The sequence below is a fragment of the Chenopodium album genome, chromosome 2 (assembly GCF_948465745.1).
Source record: "Chenopodium album chromosome 2, dcCheAlbu1.1, whole genome shotgun sequence".
Taxonomy (NCBI): Eukaryota; Viridiplantae; Streptophyta; class Magnoliopsida; order Caryophyllales; family Amaranthaceae; genus Chenopodium; species Chenopodium album.
This window is the reverse complement of record NC_137835.1, coordinates 11,797,831-11,825,352: the sequence shown is the minus strand read 5'-3', so window position 1 is coordinate 11,825,352 and position 27,522 is coordinate 11,797,831. Positions and strand designations below refer to the sequence as shown.

The window sequence follows — 27,522 nt, the reverse complement described above, 5'->3', positions numbered from 1 at the left end:
GATTTTATGACCTCAAAGTTATGAGGTAAGTTCACCACCAAACTCAACCAATGTCTTTTACAATGATTACTTTATTAGTTTTCAAAAAAAAAAAAAAATGATTACTTTATTAAGTAATCTACAATTGGATCATGTATATAGTTTGTAACTATATCTTTTGATGAGAAGATTAACGACACAGCTAGAATTGCCGAAGGCTTTTTCATGTGATCATATTTATTGGTTCCTTGGGTGTGAGGGGGGAAGAAGTGATATGTGAGTAAAAGGTTCAACTTTCCAAAAACTGCCCATAACCCTTCTGTTACATTGGCTGTGATACAAAGATTGAGGATCTAACTTAACCAAAAGCTTAAATCTATAGATAAAGCTCGAGATTGGTTTATATATTCTATTAGTTACCATGAAAGATCAGTCTACTTATATTTATCAGAAAATATAGAAGATTTGATTAAAAGACAATGCATGGATATTAGGATATACTTTGTATAAAGAAGACTTCATTACGTCATAACATACAAATATCATAGGAGTGAGTGGAACATGTAAATGTTCAAATACTAATCAATCTCCTATGATCATTGCTTCACGTTTGTGCCTACAATTTTCACGTATTAGATGAAAATAATAAATATATTTTTTAAGAGAATAAACTTCTTTGATACAAAATGCTATAATGTCAACTAATTAAATAATGCTTATTGACTTTATTCTAGAATATAGACAAAATAAGCTACATATTAGTTAAGCTAATCAATATTTTAATGATTTTTTGTGCGCAAATTAAAGTCAAATCGTATTAGCAAGTAACAGTACGTCATTCACACCGTCATCACTATAGCTGGAAATCACCATTGTTTTGGCCTTACATATATGATCATCGATTAAATTATTACACAAGTCATTACCATATTACCTCATTCCTTTATTAGAAATAAAATAAAATAATACAAAGTATAAATTTAAGTTTATAGAGACCGGGTGGTTATACTATCTTGATATCTATTACGAGTAACTATTACTAAAATAGGTCAAGTTTACATTATCAATGGATACACGTCACCTTCTTACAAAAGCTTTCTCTTCCACTATGCTATCCAAACAGACTTAAAGTATGAGTTTTAACTATTCCAAACTTATGTTTGGTAACCAACAAGAGTTGGCTCAAGTGGTATGTCGTTTAAGGGAGATCTCGGATTTGAGCCTCATTGTATGCAGAAACTCTTGAAAACGAATTCATTTAAACTATTACCATTACCAATATTGGTTAAAAGGTTTGGGTAACCATTACCATTACCTAAAGACAATGGCTCAATGCTGCACATAAGCTCCGAAGCACCTCTTTCTAGAATATGTTTTCGGCTCTCCAGCACCATTCATTACAAGTTGCAAAGCTCCTAAAATCCATTTCTTGATAATGTCCTGTAATAAACTAAGCAACTTCTGACTCTAATCACATTCAAAGAGGATATGCTCATATGTCTTAGAGAGATTTCCACATAAAGGGCATATATCATCACCAAGCACCCCATACTGCATCAGTTTATTCTTAATTCTAAGTCTCCCCCGAGCTGCAATCCATATAATAAATCATATCAAGGAATATTGAACCTATTCCAAATCCAATTACACCAATTGACTTCAGGTTTAGAATTTTACAACCATCTGTAGCTGAAGACATTGTAAAGCCAGCAGTGTTATGATGCCAAGTGTTTCCTGTAAAGCCATGTTCAATCTGCTCCTTCACTCTCTCCAAATCTGCTTCCATTGCCAACTAGCTTAAGAAGGACATCCAACTCTCTTTCAGTTACTGTCTTTAATGTAATGATGATCGACCCATCTAGCCAAAGACTATCAATCTTATTTGTAATATCCCATATATAATTACCCATAGCAGCAATATTCCAAATAATACAGTCTTGAACCCCTAATCCACCTTGCTTCTTAGGTTTGCAGGTAATGGGAGGAGTTCTACCACATACTTTCCCATCCCACATACTACCTCCATTTCTTATTATGTGCAACAAAGGGGTATTATTTGTGAGACATAAAATATTCTTTTGTTGCACATAATAAGAAACGGAGGTAGTAAAATTTCTGCATACGGCCATCACACCTTCCATCACTCTTTTAGGCAGGATAAAAAGAGAAGCCCATTAAGTGTGCAAATACATAAGCACAAAACTAACAATACAAGACATAGTTATCCTACCCCAAGATCTCAGTATAAGACATAGTTATCCTACCCCAAGATCTTATTATGGCTACTATTTTGTCAATCAAAATATAACAATCATCCTTAGATAGTTTCTTGGCATCAACCTTGATATATGTGTTTATATGCTATTTTATCCCCCGTCCCACGATTATTTTTATGCATATTTGAGCTCTTCGGGGCTATTTTTAATACTAATGTGTGGGTTCGAGTGTTTTGTAGAGTTGACATCTATTTTGTAGGAATTTCCTGATTGTTGGTGATTTCTAATGGTTTTCCGGCCACTATGAGATATCGAAGCTATGATTACATTCATGACCATCTCTTGTACCCAAGACCGATTATTCCAGTAATTAAGGGCTTGGTTCGTAGAAATGGTCCAAGTAATGGACCAAGGAAGAGGAATTGGGTCACAAGTAGTTGGATCCCAAAGGATAAAAAAAAAAAGGAAACTCGGCCAAGAAAAAGACCGGAACCGATCAAAGCAGCGAGAAGAAAAGGCGGGCCCGATCGGGCGGCCCTTCGCCTGATCGAGCGCGAGTTTTTCCAGTGGTATTTAGGATTTCCGTTTTGAGTTAATTTTGCGATTAAGTATTTAAACTCTTTTGTAAGCTTTATTAGTTACGTTTTTTGGATTACAATTTTCATTCTTACGCTTTTACAGAGATTTTAGTGAGAAATTATGTTGAACTCAAGTTTACCCTTTTAGTGTAATTTCATATGTCTTACATATAGTATTATTTTTCCTCTCTTTCATTGCTTTGTTTATTGCTTTGATCTTAATTGATTTGTTATTTTGTGCTTTGATTTCAATCATGTTTTTTATATATGCTTTGATTAGTTTAGATTTAAATATGTGTGAGTTGTTAATTTCTAAGGTTCTTCGGAGATTTATGGTTAATACGAATGGATAATTTGTTATTATTAATTATTGATATTGCATGATAATTTCTTATTGAATTGTTTTAATTCTTTACAATTGGATTATAAATCGAGCAGATGTGATTTGATAGTAAAAGTATAACAATATTGAATTGATGAATCGAGCAAATGTTAATTTGATATTAAAGACTATTCTCAATAGTAACTTAAAACTAGTAAATTGCGAGAGCCTGTTAGATTTATGTTGATTAATAAATTGCGAGAGTCTGTTAATCATGTTATGTTTGCATTATTAATGGTTAATTGTTATGTTTTATCTCGAAGTATTAATTATTGGTGAACTTGTGACCTAGACTTTTTATTATTGATTTCTTCCTTAAATTAATTCATTCAAACCTTATTTGTTTCGTGATAATTTAGATTATTTTTATTAATTAAGAATAGAAGAACGTTGTTTCAATATGGATTTGACCCTACTTCCCTATCTATTTTAGTTTGTGGTTTTAGGAATTACTTTTAATAAAGTGATACGACTTTAGCCTATCAAACCTTCACCCCAAGATATTTTAAAGGTAAAACCCCCTCCTTAAACAAAAGATATTTCTAATGTCCTTCTTCTCACTTTGATGAACATTACAAAAATAAACATTTAATTTCCCTCCATTTACAACAAGACTAGAAGCAGCAACAAAAGTAGCTAATCTTCTCATCAAAAGAGAAGCAGAGCTAACATCACCCTTACTCATGACAATTAACTCATCTACAAACACTAAATGATTAAGCCTCACACCTCTACACCTAGGGTGAAACTTGAAATCTTTGTGCTCACCACTCTTCTGCAAGAGCCTTGTCAAATACTCCATACAGATAACAAACAAGAGAGGAGACAAAAGATCACCTTGTCTCAAATCTTTCTTACTGGGAAAAAGACATGAAACTCCCCATTAATCCCCGATGAAAAACTCGGAGAAGGGCACTCCATAATCAGTTTGACAGACTAATTCCCTTAAAAAGCTCCAATTCACATAATCATAAGCCTTTCTTATGTCCACCAAACATACAACCATGAGGGACAATTTTCCGTTGATATTTCCGAATTAGATCTTTCTTATGTCCACCTTAAACATACAACAATGCAAATATTACGACAGTTCCTCCTTTCTTGTACAAAACCAAACTGGTTAGAAGAAATAATAAGGCAACACCATTGTAAGTTTAAAGCAAATCAGCTTGGTGATTACCTTATAGATCACATTGCAACAAGCAATTGGTCTATAAATCAGTTACTGAGACAAGCTGGTCACTCTTAGAAAGCTAGTCCAGATTTGTGCTATTAATCTCTCTTAAAATATTTCCACTGCAAAACAACATTGCAAACATCCTCCCCTACAATACTCCGGAGCCTTAACTCTAGGAATACTGAACAAAGCTTTCTTGATCTCTTCCCTTGTAAAAGGAGCAGTAAAAAAATCCCCTTGCTCCCTAGTAACAACAGGCTCTAAATCAACAACATTTTGATCCATTTTCACCTCACAAACATTCTCAATACCTAAAAAACACTTATAGTTATCAACAAAAGCCTTAGCCACATGTTATCTATCATCACATCTATTCCCATTCATGTTTGAAATAAAGATCACTTTTTTTCTTATAAGCTTGTATTTTAATACTCTTATGAAAGAAAGAAGTAATATCATCACCAAGCTCTCCTAAGCCTCCAAAAATCTAGCTCCAATTCCAGAATACTCAATTCTATTCAAATTCTTTAGAGCTTTAATTTCTTCACTTTTTTCGGTTGAAACATTTTCTTGCCCCTCACATCTATATTCCAAGCATTCTTCATTATATCTCCAAAAGTAGGATAATTACCCCCACATATCAAAGAATTTAAAGGCTCTAGGACTAGTGAAGATTTGCTCCTCAAAATAAATAAGAGCAAGACAATGATCATACCACATCTTAGAGTTATAATGAACAAAAGAACTAGGAAAAGGATTAGATATGTCAATCTAGCTATAAACTCTAGCTTCCCCAAACTGCATATGTGTTACATTTCTAAAACCTAATGTAATAATTACCTTTAGCCTCTTTAAAAAGAGAGAGAGAGAGAGAGAGAAAGAGAGAGAGAGAGTTAGGTTTAAGTGATTCATTTCCATGGTCAAACCAATCAAAAGAAAAAGTAAGCATTAGAAAATTTCTTTCCTTCCTCATGTTGGTTTTCTTTCCACCCCATTTCTAATATTCATACCAGCAATCCCTTTATATCTACAAAATAAACACCCCCTGAAAGTCTATTGCCTATCCATTTTCTTTAAAACAAATGAATGAATTTGTCTTCCCAATTATAGTAAAGCTTTGCAAAGTTTTCAAATTTCTCCTAATATGGAGATATAAAACCGATATTGCCTTATTAGATTTTAGGTAGGATCTACTAGTTGTTTGGATTACTTTAAGCTAATTTTTCATGTCAATGACAATACAGGGAAAGCAGTTAAGCTCTATCATTGCCGTACTGTCAAAGTGGACACACAACAAGTTTAGAGAGCTCATGATATTGCAACTTTTGTCGCATTAATCTTTTCATGTTTAGTAATTCCTTCCTTTTCAGCCTTACTCTTAAGGAAATATAAAACACACTTCATTTAACTATGGTAGGAGTAAAACTATGATTAGGGAACTTAGACCTTTTAAAGTCTATTGCCCATCCATTTCCTTTAATTGTGGTTAAGGGTGTAAATGAACCGGAATCATCAATAAACTACTCGGGTTCGAACTCGCCGAGTACAATCTTATATAGTATTGCCCTTAATTTCTGAATTTCGGGGGTGAGAATATCTAAGTATCTTTATTACTTTCTTCATCTCTATTTTTTTTTTTTTGCCCCATTGGGTTTTTAGGGGTTAGGATTTGAAAACATTGACCGTAACTTTTCACTATTTTATACTCCCTCCGTACTTTATTACTTACTTAATTTCTCCACATACAGAGTTTTAGGAGGAATAGTAAATAATATTATTTTATAATTGAAGTGGGGTTGGTTAAAGAATAAAAAAAATCTGAAAAAGAAAAAGTGGGTATAAAAGGGAGGAGAGAAAATATGTAAAATATTTAAATATAATATGAGTGGTCCACTACGAAGAAGAAAATAGTTAAATATTATTGAAAGTTTACTAAAAAGAAAATAAAGCCAGTAATAAAGTATGACCACAGAAAGAAGAAGAAAAAAAAAAGGTGGAGCAAGTGGGGTCTTGGCATTTGTTAGATTCATTACAACATCTACTCTTTTTTTTTTTTTTTTTTTTTTTAATGAGTACAACATCTACTTTAAGAATATCAAATTTTTATAATTTTTAGACATGGAATTTAGATAAATACTTCGTATTTTTTAAGATGTAACTTGGAGATTGTGGCAAGTCAAATGGGAGAAAACATTAAAACGGAGGAAGTATATAAGCATTCATCATGTGGCACCTCTTTCATACACTATAAGCCAAGCATGTAACATCAATACATCATCCATCAGCTCTTTTTTTTTTTTTTTTTTTTTTTTTTTTTTTTTTGTGACAAGTCCGTTCATTCAACTATGAAATTATTAAGACTATAGATTAGTAAAAAAACGCTTCTAATAGTGTTTTAACTCATGACCTTAGAAATGTTAGCCATCTTTTTATTCATGCTTTCTATATCCATATAACTCAAATACATCAAGCTTTGATTAGGGGGCGTTTATTTTGTATTTCTTTAAATTAATTCCTCTATTGCTTGCTTATTTTCATTATGTAATTTATACATGGAACTCAAGTACCACAATATGATTTTTAAAGTAACAAGACAAGACATAACTAGTTTCATTTCATGAATAAAAGACTTGCGTAATGTTGTTAACATTAATTAGTGACAAAACCCTTGACATCATATTAAGTTACAGTGAGACCACATTATCTCATACGGGTTTTTGCCTTAATAGAAGATGACACTCAAATTTAGTTGGGGTTTTTGGAGTGGGTTGGAATAGAGCATTTTTTGGTGGAACAATTTTTTCCATGTAATCCCATACCACTAGTATAATCCCATTCCAAACCCCTACAATTTCATACCCACTTTACCCTCTAAGAATCTACGTATATATTCCACCCTAAATACAAATTTTAACTAGAACATTGTTTAAATCAAACAAATATAGCATAGTATTCCCAATCCATTCCATTTTAGTTTGCTGAGCCAAACAACTACTAAAACGATAACACATGTAATAAATATCATTGTATATTTTTGCAACGCACCAGTTAGACATGCCTACTTGAAATGCCTCATCTATGATCAGAATTCCCTTTGTCACTGTAACTCCCATAGCTAACCATCATAGATCTCAACTGCAATCATCACAGAAGTTTCAGAACATTAAAAATTAATTAAATGTTATCACTCTAGGATATATAACGTAATAAACCAGCACAAGAAATTCTGTTAGAGAGGAACTAGATTGAAAAAGTAAATTCTACAAAACAGTTAAAGCAGAAGCAATGATAAATCAAAGGCTCAAAGCAAAGAACCAGATCAGGGATCTGGTCTATATATGGCAGCTTTGTTATGCAAACAAATCAGTATTGTCCAGTAATCATATTAATTGCATTCTTTCACCAGACTGGAACATGCTTATTTTACCTCAAGGATATCTATAGCATATATGTAGTATAAGAGATTTATATTGTAACTTTCTATTGTCCACATAATCTTTCCAATCATTATATGTTAGGTTTGAGATATGGGCTTAGATTCTAAAGATCATCAACCAAATACATGGAAAGGGTTTAAATACTTTAAACAATTCTAAACCCATACCAAATACCTAGATTTTGTGAACCAAACCAGCCCTTGATATGTTACATGAGGAACATTCCCTGTGTTTTACTTCTTCAATAAGAAAGATTTGCTCAAGTTTCAAATTATTATTTATGTTCTTCAAGCTACTATGCTGGTTAACAGAATAGTCATAAATGATTGGCCAGAAAGTCGTTAAAGATCTAACAAATTTGTAGAAACCTCCATATTAAGAATATCATATATCAGTGAACATCATTTCATAAATGCAGAATGAAAAACTAAGAGAGTAAATTATACACCCCCCATTTTGTGTCCAAGAAATGTTATTGTGCAACTAACTCGCATTTTGTCACTAAAGATGGTGCCTAAACAGGTCTGGTTCCAGTCTGGTTTCAGGTTGAGGTCTTAATCTGCACACCCCTAATAAGAGTTACCAATGGTCTTTTTAAAACTTATAAGGGGCAATTCTTACATGGTCACTCAAAAGCATAAATGGTCTCTTAAACCCCCTTATGCATTATGATAATGATGATATACATTTATCACATTCACATAAAATACCAAATGAAATAATACAATTAAATTTCTACAAATTGTCAAATACTCTTTGGCATGACACAAAATTTGCATATAAGTGATAGGTTAAAAATTCAGAACTGCACCTTTTCTATAGTTTCTGTAGGGCCTGATGTGTCATCAGACGCTTCATGTTTCTTTTTGAGAAGTTTGATCTGCGCTTTGACTTTATGTTTCTGGTCTTCAACCTGGTTACACAAAAAAAAAAAAAAAAAAAAAAAAAAAAAAAAAAAGTAGCTGTGTTTAGAAAACATGAGGCAAAGTCATATACAAAACTGCAAGGTGCAAAGGCTAGACATAAAAATAATTAATAGCAATGTTTTTCTTAAAAAAAAGAAAGAAAAAAGAGGAGATGAATATAAGATCGTAATGCTGAGAAAATGAACGAAACAATAATACAAACCAGAAGAATCAGGAGGATTAAGTGTCATGCACTCAATTGGTGCTGCAAAGTAACTAATCTTAGTACAGCTTTCAAAATTTATCACACAATTTGACAGTGTGTACAGTGCAAACATCCATTAAAACATGTGTAGATCCCAATGCAGACATTGAACTTGCACCTCCTCAGACATGCTGACTATAACAAACTGAAATAGCATCAGATAACTCCCTCACACCAATTATTGCAAATGCAGGCTTTGCTGTTATTATCATATAGCTGTGGAAAGGTTGGAGCAGGGCATTTTACCCACACAAGCAAGACATGGCGGCACGGGTCATACACCCCAAACAATTGAAATAAAAACCCATAAACCCTAAAACTCTCGAAAAAAAACAAGCAAAAAGGAAAATTCTATTCGTATCATCGATTGTGATTTTAAATGGTCAAATTCGATCATGAAAAATCTATATCAAGAAGTTTTATGTTTAAATTTGACCTTAAAAATCTTAAATATTAAAGTTTACCCGTTCCTGCCGCCCTTTATGACCGTCACTACTTTAAAAACCAAGGAAAATTCGGATTTAATGACACCAAATATGACATTTAAGTATTTAACCAAGGAGCCTTGGGCAAAGTGTTATATGAGCTTCCAACTTCCTAGAGGAAAGCCTGAGATCAAAGGAGGAATAATGTACAGGGGGAGTTTTGGGATGTGCCTTCCTAAATTGGGCTGATAAGCCTCAGATTGGGCAGCCCGACTTGATCCCTAAATATAAGTCCGACATTACTTAAAAATTGAACAACACAACAAAATGATAGCATTGACATAATAAGTTTAGTAATGTCAGTCCTCAATCAAATAACCAGTACAAAAAGTGCACATTTACAGAATATTACATGCTATATATCCTTTTAAATTCAGAATAATTTGAATTTTACCTTATCTAGCAACTCCTCCAATGCCTGGACCTCATTCTCCTTTGTAGCTAAAAGATCATGCTTGAGATGAACTAAATTCGTTCTGCACACATGAACAATAAGTACCCAAAGGAGCACACACTTAGAGTTGATTGAGACAAGTTAATCAAAATCTTTCCATTTAAAAAAAACAAAATAATCGCTATAATTCATTTAAACTAGTACTATGACAATTAATATCAGATTAAGGTTATAGCTTACAATCAGCATCTAGGCACACACTTAGAGTTGATTGAGACAAGTTAATCAAAATCTCAATTAGAATAGAGGTTAGTAACCAAAAGTCCACTAAACATTTAAGATATAGTAGCTTAAAGAAAAAGTGGTCATACAACAATGTCAGAAGCTTCCAGGGACAATCTAAACTCACGCAACCCCTTAAAATCCATTCCCCCTCCTGCATAAAATTAAGTACTTAAAAGACAATTAAGGAACTAAGGAAGCTACAAAGTTCCATAAAGTTAATCTAATAGCTTAAGCCACATAGTAAGCCATTGATGACTATCTTCACTACAATATACAAAGGAAAGAAAAACAATCTACATCGATTGAAACATACTCCAAACAACTAGCCCCAAGAAGAAACATAATTCTTTTGATCATCCACATACAATATATATATATATATATATATATATATATATATATATATATATATATATATATATATATATATATATATATATATATATATATATATATATATATATATATAGATATATATAGGGGAGGGATCCGGTGAGAATAGGTCCATATGTGAGAATTTATACTTATTTGAGAACTTATCTAAAATTTAGAACATGTGAGTAAAAATTTAAAGGGTTTTTGTACACAGTATCCCTAAGGTATTCACTTTTCTAAGCTGTGCCCACCCATTTTCAAAATTCCACACTGTAACCTAAGGTATCTTTAGTGTGTACGATGTAACCCCCCACTAATCCTAAAGTTAACATCGTTAACTTTTGTTAAAAAATCTGTTTGAAAAAAAATACCCCCCTCCCTCCTGCAGAACCACCCACGCACCACCAACCCTTCCCTCCTCCAAACTCACCCACCCAATGAACCACCCACCGGACTTCAACCCAATCACCGGACTTCACCCAAGCCACCGCACCCACCCTATGAACCGCACCCACCCTGCAAACCGCAACCAACACAACGCACAACAATTCGCCGCCGATTCGACCACCAAAAATCCGATGCTTGAACCCTAAAGGACGAAAAACTCCAATCCTTTACCCTTTCACCCTCAAATTGACCGGAATCGACCACTGAAGAATAGTCGATTTGGCCGTTCAAAGGGTGAGGGAAAAGGCAGTGGTTTTGCACGGTAGTGGTTGGGCCTGAGGTGTTTTGGGTTGGGCTAGGGTGGTGCGTCGGCTGGGAGTTTGGGGTTGAGCTAAGGTGGTGCATCGGCGGGGTAGATGGGGATGGGAGTGCTGGTAACCGTTGACGGCAGTGGCAGTGGTGGTGGTGGGGCTAGTTAGGGTTAGGGCTGGATTCAATTTTCTTCATGGTGGTTGGTGTGTGGCGGTTGTGCTGGGTGTGGTGGTTGTTGGTGTATGGCGGTTGCTGGGTGTGGCGATGGTTGGGTGCGTTAGTTAGGGTGGTTAGGGCTGGGTCGTGAGGGATGGGTTTTGGTGGTGAGGCGACATAAAACTAACGGTAATAGCTAACGGCAACTTAACTACATCGTACACACTAAACGTACCTTCGGGTTACAGCGTGGAATTTTGAAAATGGGTGGGCATAGCTTAGAAAAGTGAATACTTTAGGGGTATTGTGTAGAAAAACCCAGATTTAGAACATATGAATTAAATATTAAAAAATGTGACTCAAATTAAAATTCACAACGTATGAGTAATAATTTAAAATATCTGCATGAGTAATAAATTAGAACATCTGCGTAAGTAATAATTTAGAATATCTGATTTAAGAATTAGAACAAGTAACTAAAAATTTATAAAATCTGCTTAATGAAATTTAGAACAAATGAGTGAAATTTAGAACATCTGATTTAAAATTATGAACATGTGAATAAAAATTTAGAACAACTGATATAAAGCATAGAAAACGTGAGTAAAAAAATTTAGAGCATATGCTTTAAAATCTGGATCAGATAATTAAAAAAAATTAGAACACACGTTTTAAAATTTAGAACATATAAGTTAAAATTTTGGAACAAATTTAAAATTTATAACATCAAACCCTATGTTACATGGACTCGGGTACGTATGTCAGACACGGACACGTGTCCAATTCGTCAATTTCCAAAATTTTAGGACACAGGAACTCTGTCCAATATTTGGACACGGGTGTGAGGACACGACACTTTCATTTTTTTGCAATAAAATTATAGTTTTATAATTTTATATGTTTTTATAAATAGTGAACAAAAAATGAAATACTCCGTAGTGTAATCACACACAAGGAATACAAGTATTACAATGAGTGAATGAGGGAGTACATTAAAAATAAAAAATTGAATCGAGATAGTGGAGTGTGGGTCCATACAGTAAAAAAAAAAAAAAAAAATAAATAAATAAATAAATAAATAAAATAAAAGTTATTTGAGATCTAGTGTCACTCAAACATTTAATTTCAGCCATAAATTTCTGAATTCTCTCTCCTCTTTCCTATACCCTCTCTCTTCTCTTAAATGGAGTAAATTTGAACGGTTTTTATCCTAGAACTTGCTTTTTGAAGCTTCAAGTACATGAAGCTCAAGTTGTCAACTGCTTTGAGTGCAATCAGGTGAGTCAGATCCGAATTTCGCACCGGTGCCCGTGTCGTGTCGATACGGGTACGTGATGATTTTTGCCAAGTCCATGTAACAGAGATCAAACTTAACTAATTAATGGTTTAGAACAAGTGAGTACTAAATTAGAACATTTGATTTAATTTAGAACACATATGGAAAAGTTTAGAACATCTAATTTAAATTTAGAAAATATGAGTAAAAAATTAGAACATAAAGAGTGTTCTCACATAAGAAAAATTCTCACATAAAGGAGTTCTCACGAGAGTCTTCCCCATATAGGGGAGGGATCCGGTGAGAATATGTTCATATGTGAGAATTCATACTTATATGAGAACTGATTTATAATTTAGAACACATGAATAAAAATTTAGAACATGCGACTCAAATTTAAATTTAGAACATATGACTAATAATTTAGAACATATGTCTAATAATTTTGAACATGTGTGTAAGCAATAATTTAGAAAATCTGATTCAAGAATTAGAACATGTGAGTAAAAATTTTAAAAATTTGCTTTATGAAATTTAGAACATATGATTAAAATTTAGAACATTTGATTTAAAATTTAGAACACGTGAATAAAAAATTTAGAACACTTGATATAAAATATAGAAAATGGGAGTAAAAATATTGAAAATATAAATAAAAATATAGAACATGTGAGTAAAAATTGGAACATATGCTTTCGAATTTAGAACATATAACTAAAAATCTTAGAACACACGCACGTTTTAAAATACATATAAGTTAAAATTTCGGAATAAGTCATTCGAAATTTATAACATCTAACTTAACTAAATTATGGTTTAGAACATGTGAGTACTAATTTAGAACACCTGGGAAAAAGTTTAGAACATCAGATTTAAAATTTAGAACATACGAGTAAAAATTTAGAACATAAAAAGTGTTCTCACATAAGAAAAATTCTCACGAGAGCCTCCCCCTATATATATACTTGTCGGGTAAATGATGAAACCCTACTCATGAAAGTTTAAAGCTCTACAATACTAAAAATAGATGCTACATTAGCCAATGTCTTTGTCTCTTTTCTTGATGCTCTAATTCATCACTTGCTTATTTCTTCTACCAACTCTTCCTCATAATTTCAAAAATATGACCTTACAATGTTCATTTTCTCTCTCTTAGCCCCAACCCCATACTTGGTCAATACGCAATCATGTAGACATAGATTCAAATACATTTCATTAGAAAGATTATAATAAAAGAGTTTGGTATATAATTATCAAATTGACTTTAAAAAACACAAAATAGAGACATCATTAACCAACTCCATTAGATTACAAATGGAAGAGTACCACATTAATGGAATTCTAGTCTTCAAGAATACCATTTAGATTTTAATATTTTTATTATCTAACCACTTATGCCTCCTCAATTCATCATCTTCTCACTCCTCTATCATACAGTATACCAGCTCTCTCTTGTGGCAAAGCAAGTTAGGAGATAGATGAACTCTAATCCACTACTTTAACCATATTGTCTTTTGGAGCAAGATTTGGCCATGAGTATCCACAGGATCATAGCAGGCTAATTAGAAAATATCTATGAGAAAAGAATAAAAACCAGTTAAGGCATTCCTTCTCTCACCTTTTATTTAGGGTACTTCTAAAGTGGAAAACTGGAAATTCTACAAAGCCTCCACACTACACACTTGCAACAGTGTAAGCTACCTAAGACCTGCGCAGACCTAAATAACCCGTCTGTTATAATAGGACAACATCAAAGAGTGACACTGGATAATTACCAAGCTCACACCCTCAGAAAAAGTCTACACAAGATCTCATGGTCTCAAAGTGACAAAGTGTAATTATAAACACTTGAAAAATTGGATAAGATTGACCATTTAGAACTCATAAGACAAATTGTTTCTTAGAAATGCATACTTCTTTGAAAATAAAGGATCCAGATTTTGCTGCTCCACAAGGTGCTCAACAGTGTCCAATGTGGTACCCACCTGCAGAACAAAGGAAGCACGTAAATGCATGTTGCATTAATACAGATGCTGTGGCAGCAATAGTAAAGCCAACTGCCATGAGAGTTATTCATTGCCAAAAGCTGTGCTTTTATTAGTGTTCCACAGGGACTAATCGTGTCTTCAATTTAAGATTTATGAATAGTAGGCAAAGTTGGGTTGACATGCAACATCAACCTCCCATCTTGATTAAATACTTGGACTTGAGAGCAAGGACCTGTACAAGTGTGGATCCAAGAGACCAAATTGCTATTCTGAAAATTTTATGTGCTTGAATCTAATTTGGAGTTTCTGAACATTAAACCCTATCCCTGAGGTTACTATGGAATGAATTATAAAGTAAACCTAATTTCCTCCCATTCCTGACTACTCTCCGCATGCTCAGGTCCCTTTTCAAGCTTTGAACCAAGCAAACATAAAAGTTAAATTCAATTGTTACAAACCTCAGAACTACAAATTGGTAGGACATGCTCTTCCAATGCCTCAAAGAGTCTAATTGTCTACACCTATTACACTTTGAAGTGCAAAGTATCCAACAAGATATTTGAGTTGAATTGAAAAGAGAGTCAGCATCATAAGCTGAATTTATCCCTCTGAGGCTATTTCACCTATTTTGAGGTTTAAGGGGTCTCCTAAAGCATGCAGTGGATGCTACAAAAAGCACAATACCTACAGATGATGAGCTCAATAAAAAAAAAAAAAAAAAGTTTCAGCCTTGCACTATGTCCTAATAGCTGAAAAAAGGGTGCTAATGGAACAAGGGATACAGGGTTTGTATGCTAAGAGGGGAGGCATATGCAAACTGTATAGGGGAAAGCCCGACAACTCCAAAAATTCAAAGTATATTTTCCTGAAAATCTTCTACAATGCAATTATGCGAGTCAAGTACTTTGACAGGAGTATTAGTTATCTTTTAAGATTTTGTAGATAAAACCATGCATTGTTCTACACCCAAAAAAACAAAAAAAAAAAAAAAAAAAAAAACACTTGCCAATATTGTCTATAGATTTTCCAAAATGTGAGGCTCGTGTATAGGATTAAAAAATCAGAAATGTTTATTGGTGGTGAGCTAATAATCTGACACACAATCAGCCCTAATTTTTGAAAGTTCAATAGGCCTTCTCATGTAAGTTGCTTGAGTGTTCTACCTTCACAAAACAAGTTGCATATGAGGCATAATGATTATCCAATAGAAAAGAATGATTGAAATATGGCTTAACAGAAAAAATAGTTGTCAATACACTCCTATTAGTGTCGGTGTTTTGTGCTTCTGAAAGCCATAACCTAGATAATTTAACAGCCATGTAGAACAATCATCTGGCAAAAAGAAAAGTCCCATTATCTGGAGGCAGTGTATATCCGAAGATTTTCTAAAAAAATGATTTGACTGATGTTAATCAGATACCATGGGAGGATAAGTATGCTGTGTCAAAGTAAAAGCAGAGGATCAGCTGAGTATTTTGTGAAGAATGTGATTTCACATATTTTGAACCGAAAATAAAAAAAATTCTACCGAAATATTGGACTTCTTTTTAAAATGATATAACAATTTTTTTTACAAGTACCACATAATAGGAGTACTAGATATGCACACGTTATTCTGTTGATATTGCGTTCAAAGACAAACCATAAACTTCAAAAAAAAAATATGTAAAGGCAATATACTTAAATATACTATGGCCTCTGTTGCACTTCTTCAATTGTGAAATTCCCTTCTGTTGGGAATCTTGGGATAAGTCCTTTATATAATAGAATGTTTGTTATAAGTCCTTTATACCATATCACTCCAAAAACCTCAATCAGACAATTCTAAGAAATAACCTCCAAACCCATTCAAAAAGTAAACATTACCTTAATCTCTACAAAATTATTCAATTACTACTTTAAAATAATAATCTCTTAAAATATTAATCACTCATCCTACCACAAAATCAACTGCCAATCATTGCAGAACATGAAAATTTAATAAGTATTATGTTATCAGTGTAATACCTATACGTGCATTTGCACGGTTACACTCTACTACTCTAGTGTGTATAAAAGTCTGTTGATTGCTGATTAGTCAACAGCTCAGCATGTGGCAGCAGTTTTGCTATATTTGCTTATCCCTCGCGAGCCCTTGAACCCCTAGGCCTTGGAACTTTATTATCTTCTGGGAAATCATTTGCCTTTACTCATTTTAACTTGGTCAACACCCAATCATTGTGAAATTCTGTTCACCTTATTTTCACTTATTTCAAGTCTAATAAGTTCAAATTAGTTCAGATAAGTTCACTTCGGGAAAATAAGTTCTAATAAGGGTTGCCCAAGTTCAAATTACAACTTGAGGCCCGCCTGAAGCTGGCTTGGGATTTGGACCACCCTTATAATACTAAAGAGGGCATTATGGAGTAAAGGCGAAGCTAGGGATGGCTAAATGGTTGTTTAACGCTGTCGCCCTACCAAATTAAGCAGTCAATTTTCATGGAAGACTTACTCTTCCCCTGCTTTGTAATACCACTTTTCATTCATGTGAGTGAATATATATTTCTCATCCCTCTCTCCAACACCTCCCCTAAAAAAAAGAGTAAGCAATTGTTTTTAAGACACAGTTCCCATGACCTTTGCAGAGTATCACTACCTAATCCTGACCTAACACAACATCAAGGATAATTTAAGCAAATGCTGAAAATGCAAGACATAATTTAATCATCAAAAAATTACATAATTGATTGGTACAGCTGGTCCCTTGCAGTGCACCAGTGTAGCAGATGATAATAAAAACAAGATGAAAGAGAAATAAGGTATAAGGAGTAGTTGATTGCAACCATAATTTAGTTTCAAGGCTCAATAGAAAAGAGAGAATTGCTAGTTAACCAAAGTAGACTTAGTCCACATAGATTTCAACAAGCACGGCAATATAACAACAAACAAAATTTGACAGGAAATTTCTGGTCTCTTATAACATAGGCTATGTACCACTTGTTTGTGAAAGACATCACCATCATGCTCTCTATTGTATCAATCAGCCAAATGATAGCAATAATTCATTGTAAGTATCAATCAATCAGTATCAACAATGCAAGCTTTGTAATTAGTTTGGCAATAGCTATTTAATTTAACAAGATATTATAAAGCATACCTGTGTTTCATGACATATTAAATCGAACTCATCCTGAAAAAGTGCAACATTTAAACTAGTATTAACAGCAGCTTGAGATGTTTCACACAACTTCCAAATGCATAGAGAAGGTTTCCAGAGTACTTATTAGATGCACATGGATTAATAATTTATATAGTCCTCAATCACAAAATAATTCAAACACTTATCAATGCATCGAGTTTTAGAAGGGCAGTTGAGTTGTCTTATCTATTGTTATTTTAATAAAACTGCTGATATAATAGGATATAGAGGGATAAGCAAATTGTTTTTAAAATGGAAAAGTAGATGTAAAAAGAGATGGTGAGTCCAAAAAGGAAAATAAAATATAAGTGTTAGGACACTAGGACCGTAAAAGTAAGGGTTGAAACTATTATGAAACAAATAGAAAAAATAAGTGTTCAAAATATTATGGGATGGAAGAAGAATACATTAGTATGGCAAACATTTAGAGACCAACATACTATTGATTTGACAAGAAAACACAGTATCTTGATTCTTGAGGGAAAGGGGGGAGAAGGGAGGTTAACTAGAGAAAGAATATTAATAAGCATGAGTAGATGAGTTAAAATAATGCACAAGCTTATTGCACAATTGAACAAAAAATAATTAGCTTCTATTTCTTTGGGAAAAAAAGGTGAGGAAGGAGATAAATTTTCACAATTTTTTATATGTGGCTGGTCACACCATATGGCAGGGGTTACACGTTTGGTAAGGGGTTACTCATTCTAGGGTTACTTATTCAAGGGTTACTCGTATGATCAGGGCTTACTTATTCAAGGGTTACTCGTATGATCAGGGCTTACTTATTCAAGGGTTACTCGTATGATCAGGGCTTACTTATTCAAGAGTTACTCGTTTAGCCGGGGATAAATTATAAGGGTTACTTATTCAGGGGTTACTCCGTCTGGTCAGGGGTTACTCTCATACAGAAAACGTGCTAACCGACTGAGGGGTTACTCTCATACAGAAAACATGCTAACCGACTGAGTAAGTAAGTCCTACAAGTAACCTCTGAATAAGTAGCTCATACAAGAATAAGTAACTCTGGCTTACAAGTAACCCCTGAATAAGTAACTCATACAAGTAACTCTTAAATAAGTAACCCCTACAAGTAACCCCCGCCACACGATGTGGCGGTAAATTTTTGAATCGGAATTAAGGAGGAAAGCATATAGAGAATAAAGAGACAGAGGCATAAGTAGAATAAATCAAATAATGCAATCTTGGAGACATTAGGGATGGCAACGGGTCGGACTCGGAGCGGATTATGCTCAATCCGACTCCGACCCGACAGGAAGTCGGAGGTTAAATCCGACTCCGACTCCGACATCCGACTCCGACTCCGACTCCAATATCCGACCTCTGACTCCGACTCCGATCCGACCCGACTCCGAGTTTTTTTTTTTCATTATTCAATATACTTTGAGATGTTGGGCTATTTGGGCCTTTACAACCCACACCCAATGCCACCATGACCCACACAAAAATCCACTATCTATTAGAGTCGGAGTCGAATAATCCGTTAAAGTCGGACATTTGTCGGAGTCGGATTTTTTCCTCGGATTTTTTTTAGGATCCGACTCCGACCCTCCTCCGACTCGGAGTCGGATTATTTTAACGGAGTCGAACTCGGATTACTTTTTTCTCGGACTCGGGGCGGATATTTTACCTCGGATCGGGGCGGAGTAGGGTCGGATCCGGACTAGATTGCCATCCCTAGGAGACATTGATACAATCCAAGGCATAGTGGAAAGGTAAAGGATCAAAGGGCACTCTGTTTCCATTTAAAGAGAAATCTTTAGTTAAATTCAATAAGAAGGCTATCATGGACCAAGATTCAAATTTATCAATTTTGTTGAAATAGTTAGAATATTGAGCAAATAAATCAAACTAATAAACACGAGTTAGCAAGACGGTGGTGGAAAAGAATACTTTTAAAACAGTGAAACAATTACAAAAATGAGAGCATGCTGATTTTTTGTTTTAGCATTCGCTAAGCAAAGAAATTCTTGTGGCCTTCTGGGTAATAAGAGACATGCCCTCTAGAGCTTCTACTCCTCTTGCTTTTGTAAAATATGTTTCCAAGTTGGGAAAATATCATTTTCATCCATAAGGCGGCTTGCAAATTTAACAAGCATAAAAGGGAAAATGATGAACTTAAAAAATTAAATATAAAAACAATCCATTCGTCCTTAGAAAATCCATTTTTACATCATTTTGTGCCGAAATCTCACTGAAAAATTGTTATTTAGCAAGATTATTAAAGAAGAGAGATTGAAAAGCGGAAATCTTTCCTACCAAGAAAGGAATACCTCTCTTATACTGAAGCAGGAAATGAAGAAGAAGAAAATATTGGGACAGAAAAGTAAATATTTTGCATGTGAAATAAAATAAAATTGCAAATAAAAACAGTTGAAGAAGAAAAGAGCAAAAAACAATACCTGCATATTTTCATGTAGTGATGTAATGACCTGTTAAAAATAGAGAGAGAGAGTGAATATGAAAGTCAGATAGCTCAATCTCGCTTAAAGAATAATAGAGGACTGGGCCAATTCAGTTTGAACCATATTGTGTTTTCTTCCAGTAAACAAAGATGTCACATACATGTAATTATGCTCTTTATATTTGAGGTATATTATACAACATAAAATGTCACTCTAATATTGAAAAATTCTGCTTAGTGACACTCATTCATAGAATGTAAACTTTATTTAGAATTAAACTGTATTTACTATATAATAATTGTTATGTGGATATTGAACTATTGTTTGTGGTCGACGTGATAGACAGCTAAACCTTTTACAAATTTTCTGCTATTCCTCTAAAAAGTACTTGATTTGATTTCACATTTAGGGGATTTCAGAAAGCTACAGGGCCATGTAAACTTTCACTAATTGTAAGAGCTTAGATTGGGTTGTCCTAGCAAATGACTAGAGCACTAAATTGCAACATATTTGAGACCAGAGTCCACCAGACATGTTTGTGGAGGCGAAGCCAATTAGGGACCGGATAGAATAGCAATTCAGCTGATATAAGAGTTAGCTAAACGAGATTTTGAGTTAATAGCAAGTGTTTCAAATATGTAGTAAACAATATCCAATCCTACAGACAGAAATACAATTGAAACTGCTGACCATAAAGCTCGTCATCTAACTAATGAGCATGTTTCTGGTCTAAGGGCTAAGTTGACGTCCTACTGTCCTAGTGAGGCATGGGTTTACTTATAGGTTTACATACCTGTACTGCTATGTTATTTCTAGTCTCTTAGAAAGTTATGAACTTCAGAAGTAGCCTCCAATAATCAATAAACAGAGGGCCAGAAGTTATACAATAAGTAAAGCTGGCTATAGAAAGCTTATGGCATAGTTTGATAATATGGTGCAAAGAAGATGACAAATTGATTATTTGCAGTTTCGTTTTCTCACTCTAGTACTCCTTAACTTCTCCAAAAGCCTTTCAGTAGTAAAATCAAAATTTCTTTTGACTAGATACAGTAATCTACATGGCACCAATATACAAAGCTCAATTTCAAAAAATTGAAGAGCCACTACGCCACTACAGGCTACATGATGTCAAATGTATCACAGAAATATCCCTGACAAACAATGCAAAGTTGAAATGTTCTACTTGATGAACATAATAGTCTTAGTAGATGCTAAACCTGAAGTTGCAATTAACAATGCAGATCTTCCATTATTATAGAGGATCCCCAAAAAACACTAAACAAAAGAAGCACCGCTTAGTACATAAATCACATTGACAACCGAACCAATAGCCTTAAGTGACTCCTGCAACATTTTCTCAGATTATAAAATCAAGCACATCATCCATTGCATTCCAGCAACTACAAAAAAACATGTCCTAATTTGGAGTAAGTTATGCAAGGCCAATCAATGCTACCATCAGCAGATTTATGAAGATCGCACAATTTATTTGACTGGACTTGCGATGTCACCTAGGTGCTATGGAAGAACTAACATGAAGGAGCCTGTGATGCAAGTAGTATGCCAAATTTCCAACAGAACTAAATTTCCCGGCAAATTTCTACCTGTCAAATGATCAAGTCATTCATGTGGAGGATCTAACCGACATCTTTCTTCTAACCTAAATTATGTTACGTGACACTAAGAATTTTATAGTCTCATTTGAGCTCCAAAATAATTGATATCCCATTACACTTATCACTGTATTAGACATATCAATTTACCACTAGACGAATAACTTGCAACATACGGAGCACATTACAACTACAAGAAAATGTTTAAGCAAACATCTATTTATACAATGTTGAGAAAATTACCTGAATATATAGCTGATAAAGTCGATCGTGTTCTGCTCCTGTGAACCTTGGAAATGCTCTACAGAAATCCTAACAAAAAAAACCAAAATTAAATAACTCGAAACATCAATATAAATACAAACTATACTGAATTCCATCCCTACCTCCGGATTTAGTTGTCACATTACATATTCAAATTACAACATCAATCAATGCGATAATCAATTCTTAACAAAACGAACTCAAACTCGAACTCGTGAAACAGAATACACAATCAAAAACTGGAAATTAAAAACCACAAAAATTACAATTTGGTTTAAAATTACCTCGAAAGGAAAAGCCGTTAGCAGAAAACCTAAGCAATGCTTAAACGATTTCTTCAAATTGGAGTGTCTGGTTCCAGGAATTGCAGTTTCAACTGACTTCTCCATTTATCTACCTTACGAGCTAAACCTACACAATAATGGCAGAATTTCGACTTACAATTGAAGAAAATTCACTCTCAAATTTCCAAAAACCCTAAATTTGCAATGTTTAATATGCAGAATTTCAGTCGGTTAATCGGTAAAATGAACTCACGTTTCAAATTAAGTATACTACGAAGTAATTACGAAAGATTAAACTGCAAAAAAATGATGATGAATATATTGGAGTTGACACCATTAGTAAAGTTGAAGAGAAAGAGTAAAAAATAGGAAAATAAATTACCTGAAAGTCTGAAATGAATTCAATTTTCTCCCCGCCTTCACTATTTTTTGAGGTAAGCAATTAAACGGCAATCCCGGCATCTTTGAAAAAAAAATTAAGGGGGGGTGTTTGGCAATTGGAAATTGAGGGTGGGATTGGGAATTTTAATCCCAATTGAAAAAAGTGAACTACTATTCATCGCTTCCATTTTACATAGTAACGCTCCCATTTTGACTTGAATGGACAAATATGCCCTTTATGCAATTTGTGTTATAAAAAGGACTTTTTTTTTTGGTAGAAAGGAACAATATATTACGCCATTAAGGGCTTAAAACTAGCAGTTAAGTAATTACAAATCATAAGTAGTATCATCAGAGCAGCTAGCTAGAGTTAGTGCCCATTAGTGGGCCAAAAGTGGGTCTATTGTTCACCCCTACATAATTAGATGGATCAGGAGGGCCATATATTACATTAAAGTGATCCAAATACAAAAGATTGTTGATGAAGACATCAGATAGAGTTAGAGTCCACCTTGCTTGTTTGGCCAGAAAATCTGCTTCCTTCACCTTCCTCCTCGACACATTCATTAGTGATATGGAGGGATTTGCTTGAACTAGGCCCCTGCACGTATCATATATAAAACAAGCTTCATCAGTTGGAGTCTGGCTGGAATTTATACCTAGGACCCCCCTTTGATAGTCAGAATAAATGCAAACCGAGTTACATTCCTTATATGAGCACAAGGTCAAGGCAACCAGAATAGCAAATAACTCAGCTTGAAAGGCACTAACAGCTGGTATATGGGCCCCTATTCCTTGAACCCACTCTCCTTTGTCATTTCTACACAGGCAAGCTATACCAGCAGAAGAGGTGTTTGTACAGAAAGCAGCATCCACATAAAGGGACAGAGCAAGAGAAGGGATAGGTTTACTGATCAAGGGTTTTATAGAAGAAGTACCCTGGTTACACAAGAAGCTAATCTCTTGAATAGAGGATTTCACCCCTTTTATCCACCGATCAGGGTGCCAAGCTTTTTTATTGAACACCCATAAATTTCTCCTGGACCATAGTTTCCATAGAATGACAGCAAAAGACAGATTCCATGGGGCATTGAAAACAGGGATAGGTGAGGGAATTTGAAGGTTAGAGATCATCCATGTCTGGAAGCAGGAAGGGTTTAGAGATGAATAGGTGGGGGAATGTACCTTCTCCCACACCTCCTTGGCTCGAGGGCAGTGTAAGAAAATATGGAGTGCATCCTCCAAGATACCAGGGCAAAAGGAGCAATGAGGAGAGGGGATAATATTTCTTTGGTGGAGACACAAAGTAGTGGGTAGCCTATCCTAAAAGGCCTGCCATAGAAAGGAATTTAGAGAGGGGATAGCCTTGAGGTCCCATATAGACTGCCAGTCTTCAAAATAGGTTTGGGATTGGTGTTGATTTTCCCACAGGAAAGAATATGCCCTTTTCAGATTGAAGTAGGAGCCCTCCCAAAGGGAGCAAAATGGGAGGTCCTCCTTGTAAGGAAAAATTGGGATTCCTCTAATTCTTTGCAAAATATTAGGGGGTAGGCAGAAGGGGAGAGAATCAAGATTCCAATGCCCATTAGATATGATACTTGACACAGCCTTGTTTTCATCCTGAAGAGGGAGGGGGCCTGGAATAAGATTCCTAAGAGGGTCAAGGCCAGTCCAGTTATCTAACCAGAGGAGACAAGAGTGACCATTCCCAATCAGCCATTGGGTGAATTGTTTAAAAATTGGCCATCCTTTACCCATGGCTTGCCATATATGAGATCCCTTAGAGAAGGATATAGGTAGTTGCCTATAACAATATTTATCTCTGATGATATTGGAGGAAATGTTGGAGGAGTTATGAACTTTCCAGCAGAGTTTGGCAAGGAGAGAAAGATTGTGGAGATGACAATCTCTAAAGGATAGGCCTCCCTTATTAAAAGGCCCACAGAGTTTGGTCCAGGCTATAAGAGGAGTCTTCCTATCATCATCTATGGTTCCCCAGAAGAACCTGCTACAAACTTGGTCCACCTGATGACATAGTTTTTTAGGAAGGACAAGGACTTGCATTGAATATTGGGGAATATAAGTGAGGATAGATTTGATGAGGGTGGCTCTTCCAGCTGTTGAGAGACATCTAGCTTTCCAAGATGAGAGCTTGGCCTTCATTTTTCTAATTATGTAGCTTACTTGGGAGGGTGAAGGCCTTTTATCAGTAAGAGGGAACCCAAGATATGTGCCTAGATCATCAGTGACAGCAATATGGAGGGAGGAGGAGAACCAATCCCTAATATGGGGAGTTGCATTCCTTGAGAAATAGAGGAAGCTCTTGGAAGAGTTCATTTTTTGGCCAGACAGGGAGAAGAAAAGGTCAAGAGTAGTGTTAAGAGAAGAGAGGGTTTGGTAGGAAGCTTCCCCAAATAAGATCAAGTCATCAACAAAGAGGAGGTGTGAGACTGAGATGGAATTCATCTGAAGCTAAAAGGAATCCAGGATCCATTATCACAAGCATCAGAGATAAGAGTGGACAGGTACTCCATGTAGAGTATGAATATGTAGGGGGAGATGGGATCCCCTTGCCTGAATATGTAGGGGGAGATGGGATCCCCTTGCCTGATTCCCCTGGAGGCATTGAAGGAAGGAGAAAGAGACCCATTAACCATTACTTGGAAGGAGGGGGTAGAAATGCAACTCATAATCAGATCAGTAGAGGGTTTATCAAGACCACTTCTCACTAGGCAAGCCTCAATGAAAGACCACTCAAGCCCATCATAAGCTTTTTCAAGGTCCAGTTTTAAAGCAAACTAAGCCCTTTTCCCATATTTTTTCCTCATTGAATGGAGAATCTCAGAGGCTGCAATATAGTTATTCTCACAACCTCTACCAGGGAGAAAGCTACTCTGGTTGGGAGAGATAATAGAGTCCAAGAAAGGTCTTAGCCTATTCACAAGAATCTTGGAAATGACTTTATAGGAAGAGTTGCAAAGGCTAATGGGCCTATACTGTTTAATGGTTTCAGGAAATTCCACTTTTGGAATAAGGGTAATAGAGGTTGTGTTCACCTCCTTAGGGACAGTTTTGTTGATGAAGCAAGATTAGGCAAAGGCATGGATGTCATGCCATACAGTACCCCAATGGTCTTGGAGGAAGAAGGGGTGGAATCCATCAGGGCCAAGAGCCTTGAACCTACCCATGCCAAAAACAGCAGAATAAGTTTCATGAATGGATGTAGGATGGGAAATAGAGATTGTATCCCCATAGGTTAGGTGATGATGTTGGCCCTGTATTTCAGAAGTAAAGAGGGAGGAGAAATATGAGTTTACATGAAAGAGGAAAAAGGAATCTGGGATAGCTTCCCCTACTTCATTTCTTAGATTGAAAATTCTGTTTCTCCTTCTTCTTATCAGGACAGAAGTGTGGAAAAATTTGGTGTTCTGTCACCATTTGAGAGCCAATTTACCCTTGATCTAATGGCCCGAAAATCTTGTTTCTGGCAGTGAATGGTATAAAGCTCCTCTAATAATTTCTCTTCCAGAGAATGAAGAAACTGATTATGAGGATCAGATTCAAGTGCAGCCTGAGTGCCAGCAAGTCTTTTTGAGAGGGTTGACATCCTTTTGAAGGGGGAGGCTCCATTGGATTTTAACCAGGATTTGATAGAGAAGGTAAGGAGGGATAGCTTGGAGTGAAGTGGAGCATTACCTCTAGGCCAGACAGACACTGAGGATCATAGTTCTAAAGGAGGGTTCAAAGTACTAGAGGGTTTCAAGCTTAAACTGTTTAAGGGAGTGGTGAGGGGTGGAAGGTGGGGAGGAAGAGAATTTAATTGGGGCATGGTCAGAGGAGGTTCTGGGAGGTAGGTGAGAGAGGAATCAGGAAAGGAATGCAGCCAAGAAGAGTTAACAAGGGCCCTGTCCAATCTTTGCATGATAGGCCTAGATTTCCTTTTATTAGTCCAGGTGAATTTATTGCCCACAAAACCCACATCAATTAGGCCAGAATTTGATATGCAATTTTGAAAGTTAAGAGCTCTTCTGCTATTCAAAGCTCTCCCCCCTAGCTTTTCAGCTTGAGATAGGATTTCATTAAAATCACCAATTACTAACCAAGGTAGGGAGATATGGGCAGAGATTTTCTCCAAGTCAGACCAAGTATCTAATCTACTTTTATAATCAGGACTGACATAAATAGCAGATAAAAAATAAACTTGGTTAGATGCTTTTACCTTGAACACTCCATGGATAGCATGTAGGTCTCTGCTGAATGAGTAGAATTCCAGAACAACATAATTCCAGAGAAGGAGAATGCCTCTAGAGAACCCCCGAGGTTCAGCCAGATGGTAGGAGTAAAAAGGAAGGCCCTTGATTATCTTTCTTGTATGAGCCCGACTTGTCTTTGTTTCAGAGATAAACAGGAGGTCAGGAGAGTGCTCGGCAACTAGGTGGAGGGCATTGGACAGAAACCCCTTCCTGGCAATACCTCTTGCATTCTAGGCTATGACTATCATAGGTTCAGGCACGAAATTTTGAAGGAACAATTCCTTCCTCGTCTCTTGGACAGTTGACGTCCCTACTGTTATGAATTTTCCCTCCACCACACTGTGAAGGTAGGAGTTTCTGGGGGTGAGAACTGCCTCCATTATCCCCTGATTCAACTTCAGGTCGAACATGCAATTCGCAAACACTTCTAGTTGCCTGAAGCCCATCTGTGTTTGAGCAACCACTAAGGAATTTGAAAACTCCCCTGACGTTATCTTCAGAGCACAGTCTCTGAGGGTGTAGATGTTCC

The 27,522-nt window shown here is 35.4% G+C and overlaps 2 protein-coding genes across 3 annotated transcripts; both read right to left on the bottom strand.

Annotated features, from left to right (window-relative positions):
- Positions 1–373: 373 nt before the first annotated feature.
- Positions 374–22,831, bottom strand: LOC145583088 (uncharacterized). Of its 2 annotated transcripts, none has more exons than XM_081640233.1 (10): positions 22,742–22,831; positions 22,360–22,486; positions 22,055–22,123; positions 20,196–20,225; positions 17,734–17,766; positions 14,524–14,594; positions 9,819–9,900; positions 8,581–8,682; positions 7,378–7,467; positions 374–595 (listed from the first exon to the last, which is right to left on the bottom strand). In XM_081640233.1, exons 2-9 carry the CDS (start codon positions 22,462–22,464, stop codon positions 7,405–7,407), a joined length of 555 nt encoding a protein of 184 aa, XP_081496359.1. In that variant the 5' UTR covers positions 22,465–22,486; positions 22,742–22,831; the 3' UTR covers positions 374–595; positions 7,378–7,404. The 2 variants fall into 2 exon arrangements, with proteins under 2 accessions (XP_081496359.1, XP_081496350.1); XM_081640224.1 differs by lacking the exon at positions 22,742–22,831 and adding an exon at positions 22,613–22,704 and having other exon boundaries at positions 375–595.
- A 399-nt stretch (positions 22,832–23,230) lies between these two features.
- LOC145568507 (uncharacterized) lies at positions 23,231–26,347 on the bottom strand. Its single transcript, XM_081627935.1, has 6 exons — positions 26,195–26,347; positions 25,860–26,015; positions 24,170–25,212; positions 23,926–24,072; positions 23,437–23,779; positions 23,231–23,341 (listed from the first exon to the last, which is right to left on the bottom strand). Exons 1-6 carry the CDS (start codon positions 26,345–26,347, stop codon positions 23,231–23,233), a joined length of 1,953 nt encoding a protein of 650 aa, XP_081484061.1.
- Between the last annotated feature and the right edge of the window lie 1,175 nt (positions 26,348–27,522).

Excerpts from the sequence above, each read along its gene's own strand:
- LOC145583088 (XM_081640233.1), bottom strand. The coding sequence starts at position 22,464 with ATGGAGAAGTCAGTTGAAACTGCAATTCCTGGAACCAGACACTCCAAT. Across the intron at positions 20,226-22,054 it reads TTTATCAGCTATATATTCAG|GTCATTACATCACTACATGA; the intron begins GTAATTTTCTCA and ends TATTTTTAACAG. Across the intron at positions 14,595-17,733 it reads TAATATGTCATGAAACACAG|GTGGGTACCACATTGGACAC; the intron begins GTATGCTTTATA and ends TTTGTTCTGCAG.
- LOC145568507 (XM_081627935.1), bottom strand. The coding sequence starts at position 26,347 with ATGTCAACCCTCTCAAAAAGACTTGCTGGCACTCAGGCTGCACTTGAA. Across the intron at positions 26,016-26,194 it reads TTCGGGCCATTAGATCAAGG|GGCCAACATCATCACCTAAC; the intron begins GTAAATTGGCTC and ends TCTGAAATACAG. Across the intron at positions 25,213-25,859 it reads TCCAAGACCATTGGGGTACT|CTTCAGATGAATTCCATCTC; the intron begins GTATGGCATGAC and ends GATTCCTTTTAG.